The sequence below is a fragment of the Urocitellus parryii genome, chromosome 1 (genome assembly GCF_045843805.1).
Source record: "Urocitellus parryii isolate mUroPar1 chromosome 1, mUroPar1.hap1, whole genome shotgun sequence".
NCBI classification, from domain to species: Eukaryota; Metazoa; Chordata; class Mammalia; order Rodentia; family Sciuridae; genus Urocitellus; species Urocitellus parryii.
This window is the reverse complement of record NC_135531.1, coordinates 92,773,317-92,797,365: the sequence shown is the minus strand read 5'-3', so window position 1 is coordinate 92,797,365 and position 24,049 is coordinate 92,773,317. Positions and strand designations below refer to the sequence as shown.

The 24,049-nt window shown below is 38.5% G+C and overlaps 2 protein-coding genes across 7 annotated transcripts in view; both read left to right on the top strand.

The window, feature by feature from the left end:
* LOC113191469 (bromodomain-containing protein 8) overlaps nt 1-9,050 on the top strand; it is a 28,516-nt gene extending 19,466 nt beyond the window's left edge. For 2 of the 6 annotated variants that reach the window (XM_026401218.2, XM_026401216.2), the window contains 12 exons: nt 469-678; nt 1,063-1,343; nt 1,639-2,091; nt 2,393-2,486; nt 2,686-2,732; nt 3,578-3,792; nt 4,001-4,093; nt 4,222-4,290; nt 4,832-5,009; nt 6,384-6,488; nt 6,963-7,007; nt 8,674-9,050. In XM_026401218.2, coding sequence (XP_026257003.1) covers nt 469-678; nt 1,063-1,343; nt 1,639-2,091; nt 2,393-2,486; nt 2,686-2,732; nt 3,578-3,792; nt 4,001-4,093; nt 4,222-4,290; nt 4,832-5,009; nt 6,384-6,488; nt 6,963-7,007; nt 8,674-8,733 — 1,850 coding nt within the window. In that variant the 3' untranslated portion in view covers nt 8,734-9,050. Of the gene's footprint in view, nt 1-468; nt 679-1,062; nt 1,344-1,638; nt 2,092-2,392; nt 2,487-2,685; nt 2,733-3,577; nt 3,793-4,000; nt 4,094-4,221; nt 4,291-4,831; nt 5,010-6,383; nt 6,489-6,962; nt 7,008-8,097; nt 8,272-8,673 lie in introns of all 6 variants that reach the window. The other 4 variants (XR_003301883.1, XM_026401217.2, XM_077800710.1 and 1 more) reach the window with 4 other exon arrangements.
* Nucleotides 9,051-12,299: 3,249 nt separating this feature from the next.
* LOC113191490 (bromodomain-containing protein 8-like) lies at nt 12,300-23,681 on the top strand. The gene is made up of 6 exons (XM_077795811.1): nt 12,300-12,605; nt 15,003-15,160; nt 18,721-18,810; nt 20,047-20,115; nt 22,631-22,808; nt 23,559-23,681. The coding sequence occupies exons 1-6, from the start codon at nt 12,300-12,302 to the stop codon at nt 23,607-23,609; spliced, it is 852 nt and encodes a 283-aa protein (XP_077651937.1). The 3' UTR covers nt 23,610-23,681.
* The last annotated feature ends 368 nt before the right edge of the window (nt 23,682-24,049 follow it).

The following is a 24,049-nucleotide window of genomic DNA, read 5'->3' as shown; positions in this document are numbered from 1 at the left end:
TTTTATTAATTGTGATATATATGCTATTCATTGATATAGTGAGAATTAAATGAGATAAACAAAATAAAGCAAAAAAATGCTTTACAAAATACCTTATAAACATTAGATGTTGGTATTTGAATCATGTCGAAGTTGGGTAGTGTATAGCATGTTGAATCTCAACAGAAATGATATTTATTCAGACCAGTTTTTTTCTTCTTGGTGATTATTTAATTTTCCTCTGAGGAAAGGTACCACCCATTTTTCTTATGTTGTGTATTCTAGTACTTTGGTTTATTCCTAATTTAGAATTTTGGTTCATTCCTAACTTGGAAAAAGTAAGGTTAGAGAAAATAAAACTATAGCTCAAGATAGGAGTTGCTTTCATTCTTTGAGACCATAAATTTTTTCTTGGTTGAATCTTAGAGTGGCTATTGCTTCTTGTTGGTGTGCTTTCTTCTTACCTCATTTTGTATACCTCTTTGTTAGGTGCTCCCACTCTTTCCCGGCTTTTAGAAGCTGGTCCTACACAGTTCACCACACCTCTTGCTTCCTTCACTACTGTTGCCAGTGAACCTCCAGTTAAACTTGTGCCACCCCCTGTAGAGTCTGTGTCCCAGGCTACCATTGTCATGATGCCTGCGCTGCCAGCACCATCCTCTGCTCCGGCTGTCTCCACTCCTGAAAGTGTAGCTCCAGGTGCGTCCTTGACCCACGCCCTGAGCAGCCACTAGGACCAAAATTTCATTTTGAGCTTCAGTTAAGGAAAGATAACCAAGAACATTAACTCTAATTTAGATGCTTCTGTTTTCCATAGACATGTGCCATCTTTATCCTTAGAAAAACAAAGATGTGAAAAGGGTGGGTATTTGTTGGGGGAAAATGGTTAAGTGTACAAATAAAAGCAGGCTTGAGAATGTGTTCTCACCTTATTTTTTAAGTAAATGGGGGAGAAGAAAAAAAAAATAGGCATATATGTTTCTGACCTTAAGTGTACTTGACATCTGTCTATAGCTCTAGTGTGATTTTTCAGGTGGTTACTTGGTATCCAATAAGCTGAGATACTTTTCCCTTTTTGTTTAGTGAGTCAGTCTGACACCTGTGTTCCCATGGAAGCTGTGGGGGATCCACACACTGTGACTGTTTCCATGGATAGCAGTGAAATCTCCATGATCATTAATTCTATCAAAGAAGAGTGTTTCCGATCAGGGGTAGCAGAGGCCCCTGGAGGATCAAAGGCTCCCAGCATAGACGGAAAGGAAGATTTAGATCTGGCTGAGAAGATGGATATTGCTGTGTCTTACACAGGTGAAGAGCTAGACTTTGAGACTGTTGGAGACATCATTGCCATAATTGAGGACAAGGTAACCATTCAGCAAAGTCCCAGAGAATCTCATAGCTTCTCTCCTCTGCCTTTCTTTTTTTCTCATAGTAAAACAGCTGTTGTGCTCCATCTCTGTAATCTGAAAGCCTTTGGTATTTGGCATTAGTCATCTCCCCAGCCATTCCTATATTATTGATTTGCAGAGGGCAGGTGTCTGTCCCTACATGGGGGAAGAGAGAGAAATGGCAGGTTTATTTTCATTCAGTGCTAGCAAATTTGAGAGACTTGGATGGGCTTCTTTTTGTGACCTCAACAATCTGTGTATTATGGAACAGGTAGATGATCACCCTGAAGTGCTGGATGTGGCAGCTGTGGAAGCAGCACTGTCCTTCTGTGAAGAAAATGATGATCCCCAGTCTCTTCCTGGCCCCTGGGAACACCCAATCCAGCAGGAACGGGATAAGCCAGTACCTCTCCCTGCACCAGAAATGACAGTCAAGCAAGAGAGATTGGACTTTGAGGAAACAGAAAACAAGGGAATTCATGAACTCGTGGACCTCAGGGAGTCTGGTGTTGACATTAAAATGGAACCTGCAGAACCAGAGCCAGGCATTTCAGGGGCTGAAATTGTAGCTGGGGTTGTTTCAGCCACAAGTATGGAGCCACCAGAACTCAGGAGTCAAGACTTAGATGAGGAACCCAGAAGTACTGCAACTGGAGAGATTCCTGAAACAGATGGTTCCAATGGGAAAGGCGATGAGATGCCACTTGCAACTGTGAAGACAGAGGTAAATAGTAAGATCAGGAGCTGGGAGTATGTAAGTTTATAATTATAATACTGTAGGTAAGAAGTGATGGGTTTCCTGTTGAATTCCTGAGTCTTGGTGTGTTTCATGTATCCATAGCCCATAAGTTGTGATCAGTATTAAGTATGCTTGTCCTATTCCTGTTAAGGTGACCATTAGAATCATATCACATTAGTAGGACTTAAAATTTCTTCTATAGTCTCATTATCATTGAAGAATGAGATTGTGTGAGCTATAGCAGTTTACCAGTTCTTAAGACACTTGTTCTTTTTTTGATCTTCAGGCATCCCCCGAAAGCATGTTGTCTCCATCACATGGCTCAAATCCCATTGAAGATCCTTTAGAGGCAGAGACTCAGCACAAGTTTGAAATGTCAGGTAAATAAAAGACTGGAAATCTATACTCTGTAACTAACTTGAAATAATTTGCTCTGTCTTCTGAGGGATTGTGGGTTGTGGGTAAGTAGAGGAGATAGAACAGGTAGGAATGGAAAGGAAAGCTGCAGGGGATTATGGTCCATAGGAAGGGGAAGGCTAAGGTGGAAAAATCTTCAGGTAGTCTTTCTCTCCTCTGCAGACTCATTGAAAGAAGAATCAGGGACTATTTTTGGAGGCCAGATAAAGGTATTTCAGACTTTTCTTTATTCCTCTTGCCATGTGATTAGATTTCCCTATAGCACTACCTTTTTAATAAATTTTGGTGTACTCTCACATCTTTATTCTCTGAGACTGGTAAGGAGTTGCATGGGGAAAAGCTGCAGTGGACAGTGTGGCATAGTGGGAGTACTATAGCAACATGCGCTTCCTATCTGAAAGAGTTTGTAAATATCACACAGTCCTTTCTTTACATTTAGTGCACAGATAAACTTTGATATACCTAGAGTGATTTAGAGTGAATAGGGATATCAGAGCCAGGGAGAACATAGAAGAAATCAGATTATTAATTATCCAGTGAGATATATAGAAAATTTTTCTTTTTTAGAGCAGTAGTTAACAGAGACTTAATGTGATGTGAGTTTACTCCATCAGATGAGACATGAAATAAAACTTTTTTTTTTAAATTTTTGTTTTTTTTTAAATGTGATGGGGATCTAACCCAGACTCACATGCATGCTAGGCAAGTGCTTTACCACTGAGCTGTCTCCCCAGTCCCCAAATAAAACTATTTTTGATAACTTTGTACCCAGGGTCAGAATTCCTCTTAAGAGCAAGGGGAAAGAAGGAATGCCTCTTAGCTTAGTCTTAAGAAAGTAGTTTTTTTAGATCCTGGGTTTTATTCTTAGTCAAGGTTTGAGATTACTTAGCCAGTGGCTATAAGTAGATAGTAGTATAAGTGATAGAGGGCTCAGTCAAGAATCGGTGTCAGGCCATTTCTAGAACTGATCTAACTCAAAAGGCAGATCATGTTTAATGTTGCTTTGCTGGATAGCTTTGTTTGCATATGTTGACTGGAGTACACTGTGTCTAAGGATGCCGCAGGTGAGGAGGAGGAGGAGGATGGAGTCAGTGAAGCAGCCAGTCTAGAGGAACCTAAGGAAGAAGATCAAGGAGAAGGCTATTTGTCAGAAATGGATAATGAACCCCCTGTAAGCGAGAGTGATGATGGCTTTAGCATACACAATGCTACCCTGCAGTCACATACACTGGCAGACTCCATCCCCAGCAGCCCTGCTTCTTCACAGTTGTAAGTATCTGAAATTCTTTTTTTTTTTTTTTTTTTTTTTTTTTGAGGCAACACAGTAAAGATGAGAAGGAGGAGAAGAGAGGATCTTTATTCTTACTTTCTCATTTTCCCTTTCTGGGCCTAGAACAAATAGTTGACAAAAAAATAATTAGGACTTTCTCTTTTTTTTAAACTTGTGCCTGCTAGAACTCCTATATCTCTGTTTCAGCTCTGTCTGTAGTGAAGATCAAGAAGCTATTCAGGCCCAGAAAATCTGGAAGAAAGCCATCATGCTTGTATGGAGAGCTGCAGCTAACCATAGGTAAGTGAGCCTTATTAGTTTCTCTTGCGCCTCATTGTTGGAGTGGTTTTCTGTGGGACTGCTGGTATCTTCTCCTATGTATGCTTCCGGAAAATAAATCAGTATTGCACCTCATTCTTTTTGGACAGGTATGCCAATGTCTTCCTGCAGCCTGTTACAGATGACATAGCACCTGGCTACCACAGCATTGTACAGAGGTAAGCCATGGTTCATCCAGTATACTGACTTGCTTAAATTGAAAGTCATCCAGACTTAGTATTTGTTTTAGATAATAATAAGTTCAAAGTTAGCATTTTTGATGTAAGGGTATCCACATGCTAAAACCATTCTAGTGACTGGATCACCACTGATTGTCTAAAAAAATTAACACCCACATACACACTTCACAGGCTGAGGTTGTAGCTCAGTGATAGAGCACTTGCCTAGTATGTATGAACACCGGGTTTTATTCTCAGCACCAATATAGATAACTAAAATAAAGGTCCATTGATAGCTGAAAAATATTTTTTAAAAAATTAACCCCTTTAATTACCTTTCTCACTGCTTATTACACAGACTGACCTTTTTGGAGCTAAGTTTATGTTTTGGGATGAGGGGTTGGCATTAGAGTCCTGGAGGCTGAAATTGAGATATATAAGAAGTTGTATATCTTAATAATGTTTTCAGAAATCCAGGCAAGTCCTCTTCTTCCTACCTCCACTGCCATTTTACCTCTTTTTTTTTTTTTTTTTTTTTTAGGCCTATGGATTTGTCAACTATTAAGAAAAACATTGAAAATGGACTGATCCGAAGCACAGCTGAATTTCAGCGTGACATTATGCTCATGTTTCAGAATGCTGTAATGTATAACAGCTCAGATCATGATGTCTATCACATGGCAGTAGAGATGCAAAGAGATGTCTTGGAACAAATCCAGGTACTTTGAGGCTCCTTTGTGTTTCAGCAATATGAAGTGAAAAGGATGAAGGGAAGGACTCATTGATGATAGGGAAGGGTGCCATAGCTTTTACTTGAAATAGCCATCAGAAACGACATTAGGAATATAACATTTTTGTTCTTGTGCAATTCGTGTTGATTTTTCTCTTTTTGGGGAAGGAGTTAGAAGATTCTTCCTTTCTATCACTACTTGGCATGTGTGCATAACAAAAAGAGTTTCTTCTCTGTTCCTTTTTATCACAGGTAACTTGCTTCTATCCTATAGTTGCATAACCAGGCATCCTTTGGGAAGTTGACCTTGAAGGAATGTTGTATCTTTGCATGTATGCCAAATTACTTGAATTGCCAAATGGTCTTGGTTCATCCTATATTTATTCTTTTTCTCATTTTTAGAAGTTAGAGCTGTTTTGTTCTGTTTTTGATTTTGAGGGTAGAGATTTTGGTCCTATTATTATAAACCTATATTAAAGCAAAAAAAAGACATTTTGACATTTTCAATTTCTTTAGAATACCTATTATAACTAGAATTAAAACCTAATGTGGGGCTGGGTTGTGGCTAAGTGGTAGAGCGCTCACCTAGCACATGCAAGGCCCTGGGTTTGATCCTCAGCACCACATAAATAAAATAAAGATATTGTGTCCGACTTCAAAAAATAAATATTTTTTTTTTTTTTTTTTTTTTTTTTATTTATTTATTTTTTTAGTTCTTGGCGGACACAACATCTTTGTTGGTATGTGGTGCTGAGGATCGAACCTGGGCCGCACGCATGCCAGGCGAGCGCGCTACCGCTTGAGCCACATCCCCAGCCCACAAAAAATAAATATTAAAAAAAAAAAAAAACCAACGTAATATGCTGGGCTAGGGTTGTGTGGCTCAGTGGTAGAGCACTTGTCTAGCACACGTGAGGCATTGGTTTGATCCCCAGCACCACATAGAAATAAATAAAGGTATTGTGTCCATCTACAACTAAAAAAAAAAAAGATTTTTTAAAGGGGGAAAAAACAACAAAAGCCTTAAAAATAATAATAATAATAATAATAATAATAATAAACCGTAATGTGCTAAACTTCCAATAAGGCAAAAAACTTTTGATGCTGGATGCAGTGCTAAATACCTATAATATATGTACCAGGTACTTGGGAAGCTGAGGCAGGGGGGTTGCAAATTTGAGGTTAGCCTTGGCAACATAGTGAGACTCTGCCTCAAAAAATAAAGATAAAAAGGACTGGAGGTGTGACTCACTGGTAAAGCACCCCTAAATTCAAACAAAAGCAAACAAACAAAACTTAAAAGTGTCTTAATTTTTTCCTACTATATCAGGTCTCTGGCCAACCCTGTTTCTTTTCCCTATAGCAATTCTTGGCCACACAGTTGATTATGCAAACATCTGAGTCTGGAATCAGTGCTAAAAGTCTTCGAGGAAGAGATTCTACTCGAAAACAAGATGCTTCAGAGAAGGTGAGGTGATAGATCAGAAAAGAGACTATTCACCAGTGTTCCAGTGCTGAAGTATTCAAAGAACTTTATGTTAGTACTTGGTATTGCCAAACTTCTGCATTCTAATGGTGCACAGAAACAGATCATAGAATAATAGTTGTTTGCTCCCATCCGAACAAAGAAATATGCTGTTAACTGAGAGGCCCAGTAACATGGCAGAAATTTTGAACTGAGTGAATGAAATATTGATTCCTTTTGGGAGAGTACTCTCAGGGGGTTGGGGGGAATTGACCTAGCTTGCAGCAGTTAGGGACCATCAATTCCTGTTCCACAAACATGATGACTAGATTGCTTTTGTATCTCTTTCCTCTTATTCTTGGGTTTTAAAATTTTGTCTTTGTGTGTATGGTGCTTGTGTCTCTGTCCTGAGGTTTGGGGTGCTTGCGGCTGAGAGTTTCCGTGGAACCTGATCAGTGTTTGTTTGTCCTCTAACAGGACAGTGTCCCCATGGGCTCTCCTGCCTTCCTTCTCTCTCTCTTTGTAAGTATTGAATGGCTGCAAAGGGTGGTGTTGCCAGAAAGGTTCTCAGCTCCTGCTGGGGGTGGGTGGCAGAGGGAAGTCCAACACATAGACTGTGGCAATGTCTTAAACTTCTGTTTACTTAGGTCATTGAATAAGAAACTGTCTTTTCTTCTGCATTTCTGTCTTCTTGCATGTGTGTGTGTGTGTGGGCTGGGTAGGGAATGTTGATGGTATCACTGAGGTATTCTTGGGGTAACGATCTAGGATGCACCTGCTCTTCATTTCTTGACTCCACCACTTACTAATTCTTTACTTAAAAATAGAAAATTACTTAGAGCAGCAGATACTACCCAACTTTTTATTGGTGTTCTTTATACTGGCAGATACTTAGCAAGTACTTTTCTCCTTTCTCTTAAAATAAAGTTTCAAAAATAATCCCTGATACACAAACACTCAGTAAAACTTAAGCTAAAGATCTCAGTAATAATGCCCACTATAAACAGTAGTGGCTGGTGGAATTAGAGGTAAGCTTAGTAGAACTAAACTAAAAACTTGTATTCTTTTCCTCCATGAATTAAATGATTCTCTTATTCTGTGTGGTTCATTATAGAACATGAGGCATACTATACTGGAAAGGCATCAGGCTAAGAAATTATATGGTCTTAAGGTCGTTGGGTAATTTCTTGGGGCCTTGTTTCCTCCTCTGTGTGATAGAACTAATATATAATGAGGTACCTGTCCAGCCTACCTCACAGGGTTGTTGTGAGGATAAAATGAGAATGATAATTTTGAAACTGGCTTTAAAAAAATTAAAGTGTGTATATAAATGCAAGGTGGTATTTTTGTTCTTACAAAAGTTACCTCATAGGTTACTTAGGTTCATGAGCTCAAAATATTTTAGAATCCTTGCATATTAGAAATGTAAAAATGGTCTGGCCCAGCAAAAGTGTTCACTAGTTCATCTTGCCTACAGGCCTTTCAGCCTGTACCACAGACAGAACACTATGGTCTCCGTTCTTTCTTATTGGCCTGCAACAGTGACTCTGGATCACCAAGCAGTTGGCTGGCTATTTCAAGGCTGGTTAATAGGATCTTTTATCTATTGAAGACAGCAAAGTATTGCACAAGAGGAAGGAGCTGGGCTGCAGGGAGAGAGCAGCAGATGGAAAGAAGCCTGATTGTCCTGATCTCATGGAAAACAACTGTCAGGAGGTGCTAGGGAACTAGTGCCAGGGTCAGTCTGCAGGAAAGGCCTTTCTTATAGGGACCAACAGCTGGACAGGTATGTTAGCCAAGAACCTCACTATCCAATTCCCTTTCTAACTTTCCCACCTTTAGTTTACTCTTCCTGTTCCTTTGCACATGATTTGGGCCTGGGTGGTATGACTAACAGTCATTCTGTGGGACCCCAGGTGAATTCCAAGGACCTCTGTGATGGTCATGATCCAGATAATCTGTCCTACATTTCCTCTCACAAACTACGAGGTGTTTTTTTTTTTTTTTTTTTTTTTTTTAGCTACTCTGTGGGAAGAAAGAAATATACCCCCTCATCCCTCTGAAGTTTTGTGCTGATTTTTTCCCCCCTCTCCCCCACTAAACCAAATCCCTGCATTCCTGTTGCACCTTGTCTCTTAACTCTTAACCAGCTTATTCATACCCTCTTTCTTTCTCTGCTGTCATCTAGGATGGAGGCACCAGAGGACGCCGCTGTGCCATTGAAGCAGACATGAAGATGAAAAAGTGAAGCCTCAAGAGTGTTCTCTTTGAGCTAAACCTGAAATAGTAGTAAACAAGATAGAGCTTGGGCTTGTGGGCCCTGTTCCAGAACTGGGAATTACAGAAGAGGAGGCGCCGGGCCGCATGACATGAGCTGGAAAAATCTCTCTCAGAGAGTTGGAAGTAACACATTTGCCTGTTTTAGGGCAAAAATCATGGGCTGTGTTAATGCCCTCATGTGTAGCTAGCAGATTGTAGCTAGTTTGTACTGTCTTGTGAAGTGTACAGACTTTTTAAAAATAAATCTGTGAAGTGCGTGTGTATACAATAAAATGAAAAAAAATCTCTGGCCTTTAGGGTGTCTTTTGTGTGTGTGTGTGTGTTTGTATTTGTGTTTGAAGCTTGTGGTTTCTTCTACATTATCACTGTTTACTCATTTGTGAAAATGAGATTGTCAGGGGAAAGTGGTCTTATGAGCTGCCTGCTGCAGCCAAGAAAAGGTAAGTAACCAAGATCAAACTAATGTTTTAAAGTATTGTGCAATAAGGACTATCTTACTCGGCTTTTCTTATATGTTAGGGAAATTAAGGGTTATCAGAGATCTGTTCATGGCATCGCTTGAAGATTAATAAGATTGTAGACAGAGGTAGCATTGACCTTTATCTCAATGACATTGTGTCATTTAACACTCTTCACTGATGTTTCTAGGGTATTATCATTTTCTCCTCTTTTTTTTTTTTTTATTTGTCAATGGACCTTTTTTTAATTAATTTATTTTTGTATTGTACGTGGTGCTGAGGATTGAACCTAGTGCCTCACACATGCCAGGCAACACTCCACCACTGATCCACAGTCTTAGCCCTCCTCTTTATTTCTATGTGTAGAACTTTTATGTACAGAGTTTTTGTTTTGCTTTGTTCTTTTTATTATTATTATTAGTTGCAGAGGAACACAGTATTTTTTGTTTATCTTATTTGGTGCTGAGGATTGAACCCCGGGCTCACACATGTGAGGCAAGCACTCCACCACTGAGCTACCACCCCAACCCTTGCTTTATTTTTATTGAGAAAGGATCTCACTTTGTTGCCCATGTGGGTGTGAATTCACAATCCTCCTTAGCCTCCCAAGTAGTGCACCACTGCACCCACAGAGTTCTTTACATTGTTCTTGGAAGGCTAACCTCAGTTTAAGAATTACCAGTGTTGAGCTGGGGTTGTAACTCGGGTAAATTACTTGCCTAGTGTGTGCAAGGCCCTGGGTTTGAGCCCCAGCATAGCACTGTAGTGTGTGTATTACTAGATACATATAATATGTATGTATAATTTTATATATATAAATACTATTTATATATATAATGAAGCAAGAGGATCTCAAATAGTTCAGTGGTAGAACTCTTTGCCTAACAAGTGCAAGAACTTGGATTCAGTCCCAGCACTGCAGAAAACAAAAGATGGGGGGAGTAAAGGTGAATAGGATGTTTTGTAGCACTTTATATCTTGAGAAAGATGAGTTTAAGAAAGATACAATTAGGACTGGGGATATGGCTCTGTGGTAGAATGTTTGGCATGCACAAAGCCCTGTGTTCCATCCCTAGTACTGCCAAAAAAAAAGTAATGTTTAGAAGTCACAGTTCTTTTCGCCTTAAATAGAACTGTTTATAAAGCCTGTTAGAAAGATAAGCAAGTAGAAGATAGTCTTTATGAGACAATGGAAAAGAATTCAGTCCAGGAGTTAGAAAAATGTGAAATAAAGCCATCCAAACAGGCATGTGATGTTACTGAAGCACTAAAAGGTGAAAAAGGTCTATTAAATAAAGAACATAGATTTAGGGTTGGTAGAGAAAGTGATGGATGAGATTAGGAAGCCAAGTTGAAGTTTAGGCATAGGTGGTGGGGGCAATAAAGTGATTAATTAGAACAGATCATAGTAAGAAAATACACCAGAGGGGAAAAAATAGGGCTATCTTAGGACTTTGAATGGCCAATTGAGAAATTTATATTTGAGATTTCTAAAGCCTTTAATAAGGAGACTTGTTGAGAGCAGATCGAATACAGAAAATGAAAGAGATGCATTTGTACAGCAACAAAGGCACAGAAGAATCATAGTGGGGGCAAATTGGGAATAGAATTTGCTTACTGAATACAAGAGAAGTGTTAAAACACAATTAACAAGTTCTTATAGAGTAGTAGTGTTGGTGATGGAAATAAGGAAGTTGGAAAGAAATTATTTTGGATTTAGGAAGAGGTCATTATAATTTTAGAAATGTGGAGTTAAAGCAGATGGTAGGGTATTGACTTAGATGCATAGAGAAATGAGATAAAAGTGCATATAATTAAAGATGGAGAGATTTGGAAATTACCTGAATAGAGGACAAAATTGAAATTAAGTGTGTATTGGGGCTGGGGATGTGGCTCAAGCGGTAGCGCGCTCGCCTAGCGTGTGTGTGGCCCAGGTTTGATCCTCAACACCACATACAAACGAAGATGTTGTGTCCACCGAGAACTAAGAAAAAATAAAATAAATGTTAAAATTCTCTCTCTCTCTGTCCCCCTCTCTCTCTCACTCTCTTTAAGAAAAAAAAAAAGTGTGTGTGTGTGTGTGTAATTTTTTTTTTTTTTTGAGATGTGATATGGAGGTTCAAACCAGGGGCTCTTTACCACAGCCCATTTATTTTTAGAGCCTTGCTAAATTGCTGAGGTTGGCCTTGAACTTGTAGTTCTCCCTCTTCCACCTCAAGATGCTGGGATTACAGGCATGTACCACTGCACTCAGCTTCTGTATACATTTGTTGGTTGGTTGGTTGGTTGGTTAGTACTGGGGATTGAACCCAGGGGCACTCAACTACTGAGCCACATTCCCCAGCCATTTTTATTTTTTATTTAGAGAGAGGATCTCACTGAGTTGCTTAGTCCTCACTAGGTTCCTGAGGCTCACTTTGAACTCCCAATCCTCCTGCCTCAACCTCCTGAGCTGCTGGGATTATAGGTTTGCACCACTGCACCTGGCTCTATATACATTTTTTAATGGAAGTATTAAGGAAGCAGAGAACCAAGCAAAAACAAAAGAAAAGCCTGTATTTAAAGTTGTAAAAGGGAGAAGACAAATCTAAAAAAAATTTTAAAGCCAGGATAGTGTAGTACAATGAACAAGGGAAGATAGCATTAAAACTTCATGTTTCTGTTTTTACTACGAAAAATGATAGTTGGATATGACCAAAAGTGAATTTTAAGGATGTGATGGTTAATAGGTTATGTATTTGCTGAGGAATATACCTCTTGCTCCCTCAAATTTGATGCCTTTTAGCTGAACTTATGGGTTATTTGGGATAAAGGAAGTCTGTTAAGCTAACTGTGTCTAGTTCTTTCCCTTCTTACGGAGTATGAGGAAATCCAAGTAAAAAACATTATTGGGTAATGTGTATTATGTTGACATGAAGCTTTTTCTTATTTTAAAAGATTATTTCATTTCTTAATGTTTCCTTTCTGCTAGTTTTTGTACTTCCTAATAATGAATAGAGAAAAAATTCTGGCCCCTTGTATTTCTACTGAACTTGGAAGATGGAGATGCCTTAGGGATATTATTTGAATAAATTTAATGCATTTTTGTTCTGTGTCTTTACAGATGGGGCGTGAGTGGGTTTGGTTGGATTCTGAGCAAGACTATCCCAATGACTCTGAGTTGAGCAACGACTGCAGGTCCCTCTTCAGTTCATGGGACTCCAGTCTGGATCTTGATGTGGGCAGCTGGAGGGAAACTGAAGATCCAGAGGCTGAGGAACTAGAGGAAAGCAGCCCAGGGAGAGAAACTAGTGAGCTGCTTGTGGGAGATGCAGGCAGTGAGGAATCTCAGGAAGAGGCAGAGCAAGTCAGCCGCCAGAACCTCCTCCACTTTCTTTCTGAGGTAATAGTGGGCATTAATTCCAAAGCCAAAAGAACATCCAACTTTTTAAGAGAATGCTCACCCTTACATGTAGCTACCTTTTTCTATATTTACTAAAATATGAGGCCCATAGTGGCAGTGACTAAGTTAATTGTTGTGTCCCCTGCACTTGGTGCTGATACAGAATATGCACCAAATAGTCTTTAGGGAGCTAAAATCAAAGGAGTGGAATTTCTATATATAGGACTGCCTTATGAGAATCCTTGCAATTCATTCTTTTTTTTAATTTTTTTTTTTGGGGGGGTGAACCCAGGACTGAACTCGGGCATTCAACCACTGAGCCACATCCCCAGTCCTATTTTGTATTTTATTTAGAGACAGGGTCCCACAGAGTTGTTGAGCACCTGCCTTGCCATTGCTGAGGCTGGCTTTGAACTCGTGGTCCTCTTGCCTCAGCCTCCCCAGCCACTGGGGCAATTCATTCTTTAAGAGTCATGAGAAGTTATACTTGACAAAACTCTCCTTGAAGCTTAAAATATTATAATTTAAGGCAGTCCCCCCAGCCCCATACTAGAAATTGAACCTACGGGCACTCTACCGCTGAGTTACTGTACAGCCTTTCCCCTAACCCTCATTCCCAGAGACTGCATTTCACTAAGTTGTTGAGGCTGACAAACTTGAATTTGCAATCCTCTTGCCTTAGCTTCCTGAGTCACTGAGATTACAAGTGTGTACCATTGTGCCTGGCTGCAAGTCAGAATTTTAAAGGGTTTTATTAACTTGGTACAGAGATAAGGACAAGAAATATATTGATAAGAAATATAGGGCTGGGAATGTGGCTCAAACAGTAACATGCTCGCCTGGCATGCGCGGGGTGCAGGGTTCGATCCTCAGCATCACATACAAATAAAATAGAGATATTGTGTCCACCGAAAACTAAAAAAAATAAATAAATATTTTTAAAAAGAAATATAATTATTTGGACAAAAGAATTTATTTATGCTACAACTGAACACAGGATGAGCAAGGATCTAGTTCAGATGTTGCCACTTGTCTCTGTAGAGTCTGTAGCAAACACATTTTTCAAGTTTTCTAGACAGCAAGTCCCAATTGATCAAAACTGAAAATTGAGAACATAAGCTCCTTGAAGATGCATGAACTATATCTTTCTTGTTTACTATAGCATCCCTAGCAACTAACCCAGTGCCTATGTATACATTTGATAGGTTTGATTTCAAACCTATCTGCCATCTCAAGCATAATCACAGTGTCAGTGTAAGCATATGCCATTAATGATGTGTGGATAATTTGCATGGAGTTTCTGTACACTTTGATTACAGGTTGCTTATTTAATGGAGCCATTGTGCATTAGCAGCAAAGACTCAAGTGAAGGCTGCTACCCTCCATCTGGTACCAAACAACAAGAGGGAAGGGAAATTGAAGCCACTGAAGGAGAAGGGAATCCCTGCAGAGAAATTAAAGAGCCTTTAGCCAAGGTAGAACCCTTAATAGCTGAAAAAAGGCTGCAGGGAGAAAATGGAAAGCCTGAGGTGGTTCCTGTTCCCTCAGATATTAGTGCGGTTCAGGGACTACCCACAGAGAGTGAAGAGGTAAGTAAATAATTTAAATCAGCTGTCTGGTTGGTCTTCAAGGGGAGGTAGAGCAGAGTGGTTAGAGCTCATAGGTTAACTGCAGAGGTTTATAACTACCTGGTCCAAATCCTGGTTTTAGTACTAGTTTTAGCTGTGTGTTCTTCGGCATATTACCAAATATTTTAGAACCTCAGTTGTCTCTGCTCCAAATAGGATAATGTGTTCTATTTTGTAGGTTTGCCATGAGATTTAAATGAAACAGTTCACCCAGTGTCCTAGCTGAGTTCAGGAGTTTGAGACCAGCCTGGGGGACATTATCTTGCCAGTGGTTGTGGTGGTGCATGCCTATAATCCCAGGCAAGGGGATTGCAAATTCAAGGTCAAACTGGGCAATTTAGAATCTGTCTTTTAAAAAAAAGGATTAGGAAAGTAGCTCAGTAGTAAAGCATCCCTGAGTTCAATCCCAAGTACCAAAATAAAAACAAAACAAAATTTTATACATATAAAAATATATAAAAAAATTCTGGCCAGCTATAGTTGTTACTTCAGGGCCCACAGATTCTACTGATAATTTCAAAGAGTACAGCATCTGACTAAAATTGAGTAAATATTGTTTTTTCATTTGGGGGTTGAGGAGGCAGAGTTAAAATTCTCTAGCAAGATACTTACTAAGAATTTATTGATTTAGGTCTAATTAAGTCGGCTTTCTCTAATTTCTTTTATAGCTTTATAATAATTTGCCTCTTCTCACCTTAAGTTTAGCCTTATTTTATTCTGTGCAAATAAAATTACCACACAAATAGTAAAAGTTTCCTTAAATTCTCAGGGTGAGGTTCAGCTAGAATCCAAAGAGGAGGATCAAGGTGAAGGGTATGCTTCAGAGATGGAAGACCAGCCCCCTTCAGGAGACTGTGATGATGGTTTCAGCATTCAGGAAACTCCCCTTGTGGATATCCTCCTCAGTCATGCAAACTCCTCCAAACTGTAAGTATAGATCTGAGGAAATAGTTCAGTGGTAGAGAATTTGCTTAACATGTTTGAAGCTCTTGGTATGATGCCCAACATCATACAAACAAATTTAAAAAAAAAACCCTATAAGTAGAGATTTTTATCCAAGATTAAGATTCATACTTTAACTTCTGTTTATTATTCCTATTTAAATGTGTTACAATGAAATGAGTTACTTTTATAAGTTAAAAAAAAAAGAAAAAACACTGTGAATTAAATATGTTTGTTGGATTTTTGTTTTGTTTTGTTTTGTTTTTGTTAGGTTTGAGGAAAGGTCTTCTTATATTGCCTAGTCTGGCCTGGAATTCCTGGACTCAGAAATTCAGGCATGTGCCACTGCACTTAGGTTCTATATACATTTATTGGTTGGTTGGTTGGTCGGTTGGTTGGTACGTACTGGGGATTGAATGCAGAGGCACTCAACCACTGAGCCTCATTCTCCAGCCATTTTTATTTTTTATTTAGAGAGAGGGTCTCACTGAGTTGGGCTCCCTGTTCTGATAGAGTTCTACAACTAATAGCATTTGTACTGGGCATGGTGGCACATGCCTGTAATCCCAATGACTCAAATATAATTTTGGGGGATACCTGGGATTGAACTCAGGGGTGCTTAACCACTGAGCCAAATCCCCAGTCCTTTTTTGAATTTTTATTTAGAGATAGGATCTCATTAATTTACTTAGGTCTTGCTAAGTTGCTGAGAATGGTTTTGAACTCATTATCCTTCTGCCTTAGCTTTCTGAGCTGCTGGAATTACAGGCGTGTGTTACCATGCCTGGCACCAAATGTAAATTTTAACATCATATAAATACAGATCTATAGGCTCTCCTATTATAAAACAAGTCTGATTCATCAACACTGAGTGTCCTTTAATTCTTCTTTCTTAATTACTAGGCTTCATTTGTTCAGGAAAGATTGCTAAGTCAGAATGTTTCTTAAATCTATTGCAGGGTGCAGTACTAGAGACTAAACCCAGGAGTACTCTACCACTGAGCTACATTCCCAGCCTTTTTTTAATTTCAATTTTTAAATTTTGAGATTGGGGGGTGGTTCTCACTAAATTGCCTAGGCTAGGTTCAAATTAGTGATCCTCTTACTTTAGCCTCCTCAGTAGCTGGGATTACAGGTGTGAGTCACTACACTAATCATATAATCTTTATTAGAAAGGAATAGATACTAGTTTCCATATTTACTTGGCATGATACCTTAAGGGGAGATTAAAAAGGTGATTTTTTTTTTGTTGTTATTGGTAGGGAAGCATAAAACTACTTTAAAAGAAGACATTCAGAGGTGGGGAGTGGAATATAGTTATCCAGTAGAGTGCTGCTTACCTAGCATATCCAAGGCCTTGAGTTCAATCCCCATCACTGTAAAAAATAAATGAATAAATCTCTAGAGCCTTCTTCTTAGGTACTTCCCTTGGTCTGTACTGATCTCTCAAGAAGAAAAGAAGAGTCTTTGGAGCACCATTCCCAGTCTGAAGGATCTTTCCAGTCTCACTTTTATTTTACTATCATTGCTTGGCATTCATTCCCATAAAGGTAGGCAAGGAATTTCTACAACAAAGTTGTGATTATGAAGTTATAATCCTAGCATAGTGCTTTTCGTATGGTAGGTACATTAAAGGTCTATTATATGGATATGTGAATGAAGTTGTACCACCAGTACCAAGGAGAAATTGTTCATTCTGTTGAGTGACCAGAAACAAAGAAGTTTGTTTTGGGCTCCCTGTTCTGATAGATTTCTACAAATAATAGCATTTATAGTGGGTATGGTGGCACATATCTGTAATCCCAATGAATCAGGAGGCTGCAGGAGAAGGATTGCAAATTTGAGGCCAGACTCAGCAATTTAGCAAGACCTGTGTCTCTAAATAAAATATAAAAAGTGCTGGGATTATGGCTCAATCCTCAGTATTAAAAATAATAATAATAATAATAATAATAATAATAATAATAGCATTTTCTTGGCATGATGTGTTCTGTAATCCCAGCTACTCTTGAAGACTGAGGCAAGAGGATCACAAGATTAACCAAGGTCAGTGTGGACAATTTAGCAAGACCCTGCATCAACATTTAAATTTTTTTTTAATTAAAAAATAAAAGAGGTCTGGGATTGTGGCTCAGCGGTGGAGTGCTGGTCTGGCACGTACAAGGCCCTGGGTTCAATCCTCAGTACCACATTAAAAAAATGAATAAACAAAATAAAGGTATTGTGTCCAACTACTTCTAAAAAATAAATATATATATATAAAAAAAAGATTGGGATGTAGCTCAGTAGTATAGCGATTAGCCCTAGTTCAATCCTAAGTACCACCAAAAAGAAAAAGAAAAAGAAAAATTGAACCAGTACTCTTCTAAAGAAAAGCTAAATAGGGATGGGAATATAGCTCAGTTGGTAGAGTGCTTGCCTCAGATGCACAAGACTCTGGGTTCATATCCCCAGCACCATAAATAAATAAATAGATAGATAGATAGAAAGAAAGACAGTTTAGCTCAGAGAAGGAAGGAAAAATGGTTTTGTCTTAGGTATTTTAAAGATCACTATACAGGGGAAAGTGAAAAAGAAAATTACTTAAATTGTTATTTGGTATGTGAAGTAAATGTTTCTTTCTTTGGAAATATGGGAGAGGTTGTATTAGTGTGACATATTTCTGCATAAAAACAGGACCAGACTAACTTATCAAATACCTACTGAGCACCTACTATGTGCCATGTTCTGTCACAGGCACTTGGGAAACATTGAACAAAGACTACTTTCAGCCTAGCATGGTGGTGCATGCCTGTAAACCCAGCGATTTGAAATGCTGAGTCAGGATGATTGCAAGTTCAAAGCCACCCTCAGCAATTTAAGGAGATCTAGTCTCAAAAATTAAAAAGGGCTGGGGATGCAGCTCAGTGATGGAGCACCCTGGGTCCAATCTCCAGTACCAAAAAAAAAAAAAGAGCGTTATCCTAGACCAGTTATTTAAAGTCATGGCTGCTACAAAACAAATCTTCAAGAGTAGTAGAAAAGGTGGGGCTGGGGTTGTGGCTCGGTGGCAGAGTACTTGCCTTTCACATGTGAGGCACTGGGTTTGATCCTCAGCACCACATAAAAATAAATAAAAATATTGTGTCCATGTATAACTAAAATTATATATTTTTAAAAAGTAGAAAGAGTAGAAAAGGTGCCAGGCATGGTAGTGCACACCTGTAATTCCAGTGGCTCAGGAGGTTGAGGCAGGAGGGTTGAGGGTTCAAAGCCATCCTCAACAACTTAGTAAAGACCTGAGCAACCCACTGAGACTCTGTTTCTAAATAAAATACAAACAAGGGCTAGGGATGCGGCTTAGTGGTTGAGTGCCCCTGGGGTCAATCCCCAGTACTCTCCCCTGGAAAAAAAAAGGCATTAAATATATTTTTATTCCTGTGGTATTATATTCCTTCAGGTATTAAAATTAGGAGCACTATGCATTGAGAAAACCTCATCACTGGAGAGACAGAATACCATTTGTAAAGTTAACTATCTCTTTTCTGTCATGTTGTATCTTCTAGGACTGATCTAAGTCAAGGTGACCCTGTTCAGGATCATTTGCTATTTAAAAAAACTCTTTTGCCAGTCTGGAAGATGATTGCCAGTCACAGGTGGGTCTCCACAGTGGTAATAGGATTATGTTCAGAACTGAGGCATTAGCATGTTAGGTCTTAAGTATAAAAGGAGATATGTTTATCCCTCAAACAGGTCATAATACCTAAGACTCAGCTGCTTTTACTGGTCTGTACAAGAAATAGTTACTGCAGCTAAATTCAGTAGCCAAGCTGTGGAACCAACCTAGGTACCCCTCAACAGATGAATGGATAAAGAAAATGCGGTATATATACACAGTGGAATATTACTCAGCTATAAAGAAGAATGAAATTATGGCATTTGCCGGTAAATGGATGGAACTAGAGAATGTCATGCTAAGTGAAATAAACCAGTCCCATAAAACCAAAGGCTGAATGTTCTCTCTGATATGTGGATACTAACCCACAACAAGGAAGGATGAGGAGGGGAAGAATAGAAGTCCATTGTATTAGACAAAGGGAAATGAAGGGAAGGGAAGAGGGGAGGAGAATAGGAAAGACTGTAGAATTAATCAGACATAACTTTCCTGTGTTATATATGAATACATGACCAGTATAATTCCACATCATGTACAACCACAAGAATGGGATCTGATCCTAATTAGAATAAGTTATACTCCATATATGTATGATATGTCCAAATATGCTCTACGATCATGTATATCTAAAAATAAATAATAAAAATGTTGCTGTGCCATTTGAATTGTCTCCTGAAATTGATTTATATTACATGATATTTTGTACTTAAAATATGTATGCCTCCTTACAATATGACATATGGTAGATTCTTTTTTTTTTTTAACAGATAAAGGCCCTCAGGAGCTTTGAACAAATTTCTGAGCTCTAAATTAGTATGTTATAATAATAGTTAAATATTTCACTGTTTTTTTTTTTAAACTGGCAAGAGGAAATGTGTAGATTTAGATTTCTTTTTTCTTTTTTCTCCTTTTTTTTTTTTTTTTTTGGCAGTACTGGGGATTCAAACCAGGTGCCCCCAGTTCTTTTTGTTTTATTTTGAGATAGGGTCTCACTAAGTTACCCAGGCTGGCCTCCAACTTGCCATCCTCACTGAAATTTACAGGCATTCACAATAGATTTCCTCTTAATAATGCTCAGTTTGCATTCCACTAAGGGAAATCTAACAAGAACTGAGCCTTAACTCTGTATTTTTAAGTAGTATTGTTCATAGCCACTCTTCTTATTTAGAGTAATTGCCAGGGTTTCTTTACTTTTTCTGGGTTTGTCCCTTAACAGGTTCAGCAGTCCATTTTTGAAGCCTGTGTCAGAAAGGCAGGCCCCAGGCTACAAGGATGTGGTGAAAAGGTCAGTGGAAAAGGTGTCAAGAAAGGTTGGCTGCTTTTTTATATCTGTCTTTTCATTCTTTTCCCATCTGTTAGATTATTTCTTTATTTATATTACTTATAAATTCAATACACACACACATACACACACACACACACACACACACAATTTTTGTACCAGGAATTAAACCCAGAGGCACTTAATCACCAAGCCACATCCCCCAGCCTTTTAAATTTTTTTATTTTAAGACAAGGTCTCTCTAAAGTAGCTTAGAGCCGTGCTAAGTTGCTGAGGCTGGCTTTAAATTTTCAATCTTCCTGCCTCAGCCTCCAGAGCCACAGGAATTTTAGGCTTGCACCACTGGACCCAGCAGACTCAACATATATTTTACAGCCAAACAAGTTTATAAAGTTATGAGTTCAGTGTCTTCACTTGAGAAGTAATGCAAGTAATTTTTTACTTTATTTTCTTTTTATTTACTTTTTTTTTCAGTATTGACTTTTCAAGTAATATGATCCATTCATTATAGTCTTAAATTAGTCTTTGGCTCTTTTTTTTTTTTTGGTGAATGTGTATGGTACTGGAGATTGAACCCAAGGGTACTGTAGCACTGAACCACATTCCCAGCCCCTTTTTATTTATTTTTAAAATTTTGAGACAGGGTCTAAGTTACCAAGCCTGACCTTGAACTTTCAATTAATCCTCCTGTCTCAGCCTCCAAAACTTTAAGGCAATTAATTAGTTATAGGTATTCTGAGGCAAAAATATTAACCCAAAAAGAAGTTGCATACAAAGTTACAAACATTGGTTGAGTACAGTATTTTGAATTTTTAGTTTTTCTTACATACATGACAATAGTGGAATGCATTACATTCATAATTATCCATTCACAGCACAATTTTTCTGTAACTGTATATAAAGTATATTCACTCCAAATTATGCCATTATATGTGAACTCTCTTTTTTTTGCTTTACAATTCTTAATACACTTTATACCACAGTTTATCATATCTCTATGTATAAGGTATGTTGACACCAAATTCACATCTTCATACATGTATTTTGTATAATGATGACCATCACCTTCGACAATCCTTGCTATTCCCCTTCCCCCTCCCTTTCCCTAAAATGCTATTATAAAACAGTGTGGTAATAGAACATAAAAGATCATGGCTGAACCTTTAGTTCATTTGTAGTGCTAAAACAAAATACCTCAGATTGGGTAATAGAAGTTTATTTCTCATGGTTCTAGAGACTGGGAAGTCCTAGATGAAGATGCTGGCAGAACTGGTGTCTAGTAAGATCTCCTGACTGCTTCCAAGATGGTACTTTCTTGCTTCACACATGTGAGGCACTGGGTTTAATCCTCAGCATCACATAAAAATTAATTAATTAATTAATTAAAGGTATTGTGTCCATCTATAATTAAAAATATATTTAAAAAAAAAATGGTGCCTTGTTTCTATACACTCCTGAGAGGACAAATGGTTTGTCCTCATGTGGGGAAGGACAGTGATTATTGAAGACAAACTGAACACTGGAGCTCCTTACAGCCTTGATACCTGAGGCTGACTCTGTTCCTATAATAATTGAAGAGTGTCTTGGCCTGTGGACTTTGGAGTCAGGCTGCCTCTGAATTGGAGTCCAGAATGTGTTACTTTGGGCAAGTACTTAGCCTTTTTAAGTTTCCCAATTTGCCCAACAAAGTTTAATAATAATCCTTTTTTTATTTTTTATTTTTTTTTGGTACTGAGAATTAAACCAAGGGATATCTTACCACCAAAATACATCCACAGTCTTTCTTTTTTTCCTTTTTAATTTTTTTTATCATAAGACAGTGTCTTGCTAAGTTACTTAGGGCCTTGCCAACTTGCTGAGGCTGTCCTTGAAATTGCAATCTTGCTGAGTTGCCTGGATTACAAGTGTGTATAACCACACTCAGCCCTGTTTTTGTTTTTAGATGGAGTCTTGCAGTTTTCCAGGCTGTCCCCATAATCCTCTTGCCTCAGTCTCCTGAATAGCTGATATTATTGGCACACACAATCATGCTTGGTTCTCGTGTCATTTGGGAGGCTGTTGCAGGAAGATCTACGGTTCAAGACCAGCCTTGAAAACAGTAAGATTCCATCTCCTGTTCCTCTTTCTCTTCTTCATCAGCATCATAACAACAGTAATAATACTTACATTATCTGTTTATTGAGAGGATTAATTTGTGATAGAATGTATCTATCATAGTGCTTGGCCTGTTGTAAATAGTCAGATGTTAGCTGCTGCTGCTATTTTATTATCTGATGGGCTTTATTATCTTTGCTACCATTTTTCATTATAGCCAGTTTGCTGGGTGCAGTTTCCAAGCCTACCTCATAATAAAAATAATAAAAAAAGCTAAGAATGTAGATCAGTGGTAAAGTAATCTGGGTTCAATACCCAATATGAAAAATAAAATAAAACAACAGTTATCTAAGAGAGCATGTTAGGTCACCACTTTTTCCACATTACAGCTTGATTTTCTCTGGTTTCTCTTGGCCATCTGCAGACCCATGGACTTAACTAGCCTGAAGAGGAATCTGTCTAAGGGGCGGATTCGTACCATGGCCCAATTCCAGCGGGATCTGATGCTGATGTTCCAAAATGCTGTGATGTACAATGACTCTGATCATCATGTATATCATATGGCTGTGGAGATGCAGCGTGAAGTCTTGGAACAAATTCAGGTACTACATGGAGTGAGCTGCAAGGAAAAGGTGCACAGCCTCTGGAATCTGATTTTGAAAAGTTTATAAGAATGAGAGTGATGTTGAGGTGATTCAAGGACCTTAAGGATTGATGATTGTGCCTGATGATTTGGAAAACTCTGAGACTCAATAGGTCCGTCTTTAATACATAGTGAAATGAAGTAGTCTATAAAGGTAGGTAGCAAGAAAGCTGGAGATAGACAAGTAATAGGACTCTTACTTCCAGAGAAGCTTCAAATCAGAGGGCTAAAAATGTAAACTACAGTCGCTGTCCATTTTTTGGTGGCTTAATCTGTTGATATTATTGTACATTCACACTTTCTCATCTTTAGAGGATTAGACATAGTAGCTTCAAAGGAACATTTGAGCTATGCAAAGGGTTGCATGCTTGTAATCCCAGCTACTCAGGAGACTGAGGTAGGAGGATCACAAGTTTATCGCCAGCTTGGTCAACTTAGTGAGAAGAGACCCTGTCTCAAAATAAAAATTTTAAAGGGCTGGAGATGTAACTCAGCAATAGAGCACTTGCCTAGCATGCATGAGGCCTAGGTTCAATCACCAGTACCACAAAAGGGAAAAAAAATTTTTTTTGCCTGTTTCTTTTCTGGGCAGCATCATACTTTAAAGAAAAAAAGTGTAGTTGGATCTATTTGCCAAAAAAGAAAATTGCATTCAATTCTTTGTAGCTTCTAAGATTCATAGCTTACTATCTATGCCTTGACTCTGTAGGTGCTGAGTATTTGGTTAGACAAGAGAAGAGACTTAAGTAATCTGGAATGAGTGCCAGCCAACCCAGTGGATGATGGAAATCTGTTTTGTTAACCTGGAGCTGCTACCCTGACCCTTTCTGGAGTTTGGACCTCTCTTTGAGACTCTGACCAGAGATCTCAGGGCTTGTTTACCACTTCTCTGTTGTCTTTTCTAATAAGAGTAATGCTTTTATCTAACAACCATGGAGTCCACACTGTCTTTGGGTCTAATATTTTTAAAAGGGGGCGGGGGGTGTTGAGATTTGGATTTATGCCGTAAATGTTGCCCATATTTTTGTTCCAAAGGATTCATTTAGGGACAATTAGATTAAACCTTAACTACTTCTCTATAAATAAATATTTCTCAAACCAAAGGTTGCTTTTTAATGATTTCAGAAGCTGGGAATAGAGGGAGGTACTTCATGTAGTGAAACAAGTAAGATATCTGGTCTTTTTACATCGGCCGTCCAG

Coding starts and splice junctions, on each gene's coding strand:
- LOC113191490 (XM_077795811.1), top strand. CDS start 12,300: ATGCATTTTTGTTCTGTGTCTTTACAGATGGGGCGTGAGTGGGTTTGG. Junction 12,606..15,002: donor TCCTCCACTTTCTTTCTGAG/GTAATAGTGGGC, acceptor TTAAATTCTCAG/GGTGAGGTTCAGCTAGAATC. Junction 18,811..20,046: donor AAGATGATTGCCAGTCACAG/GTGGGTCTCCAC, acceptor GTCCCTTAACAG/GTTCAGCAGTCCATTTTTGA.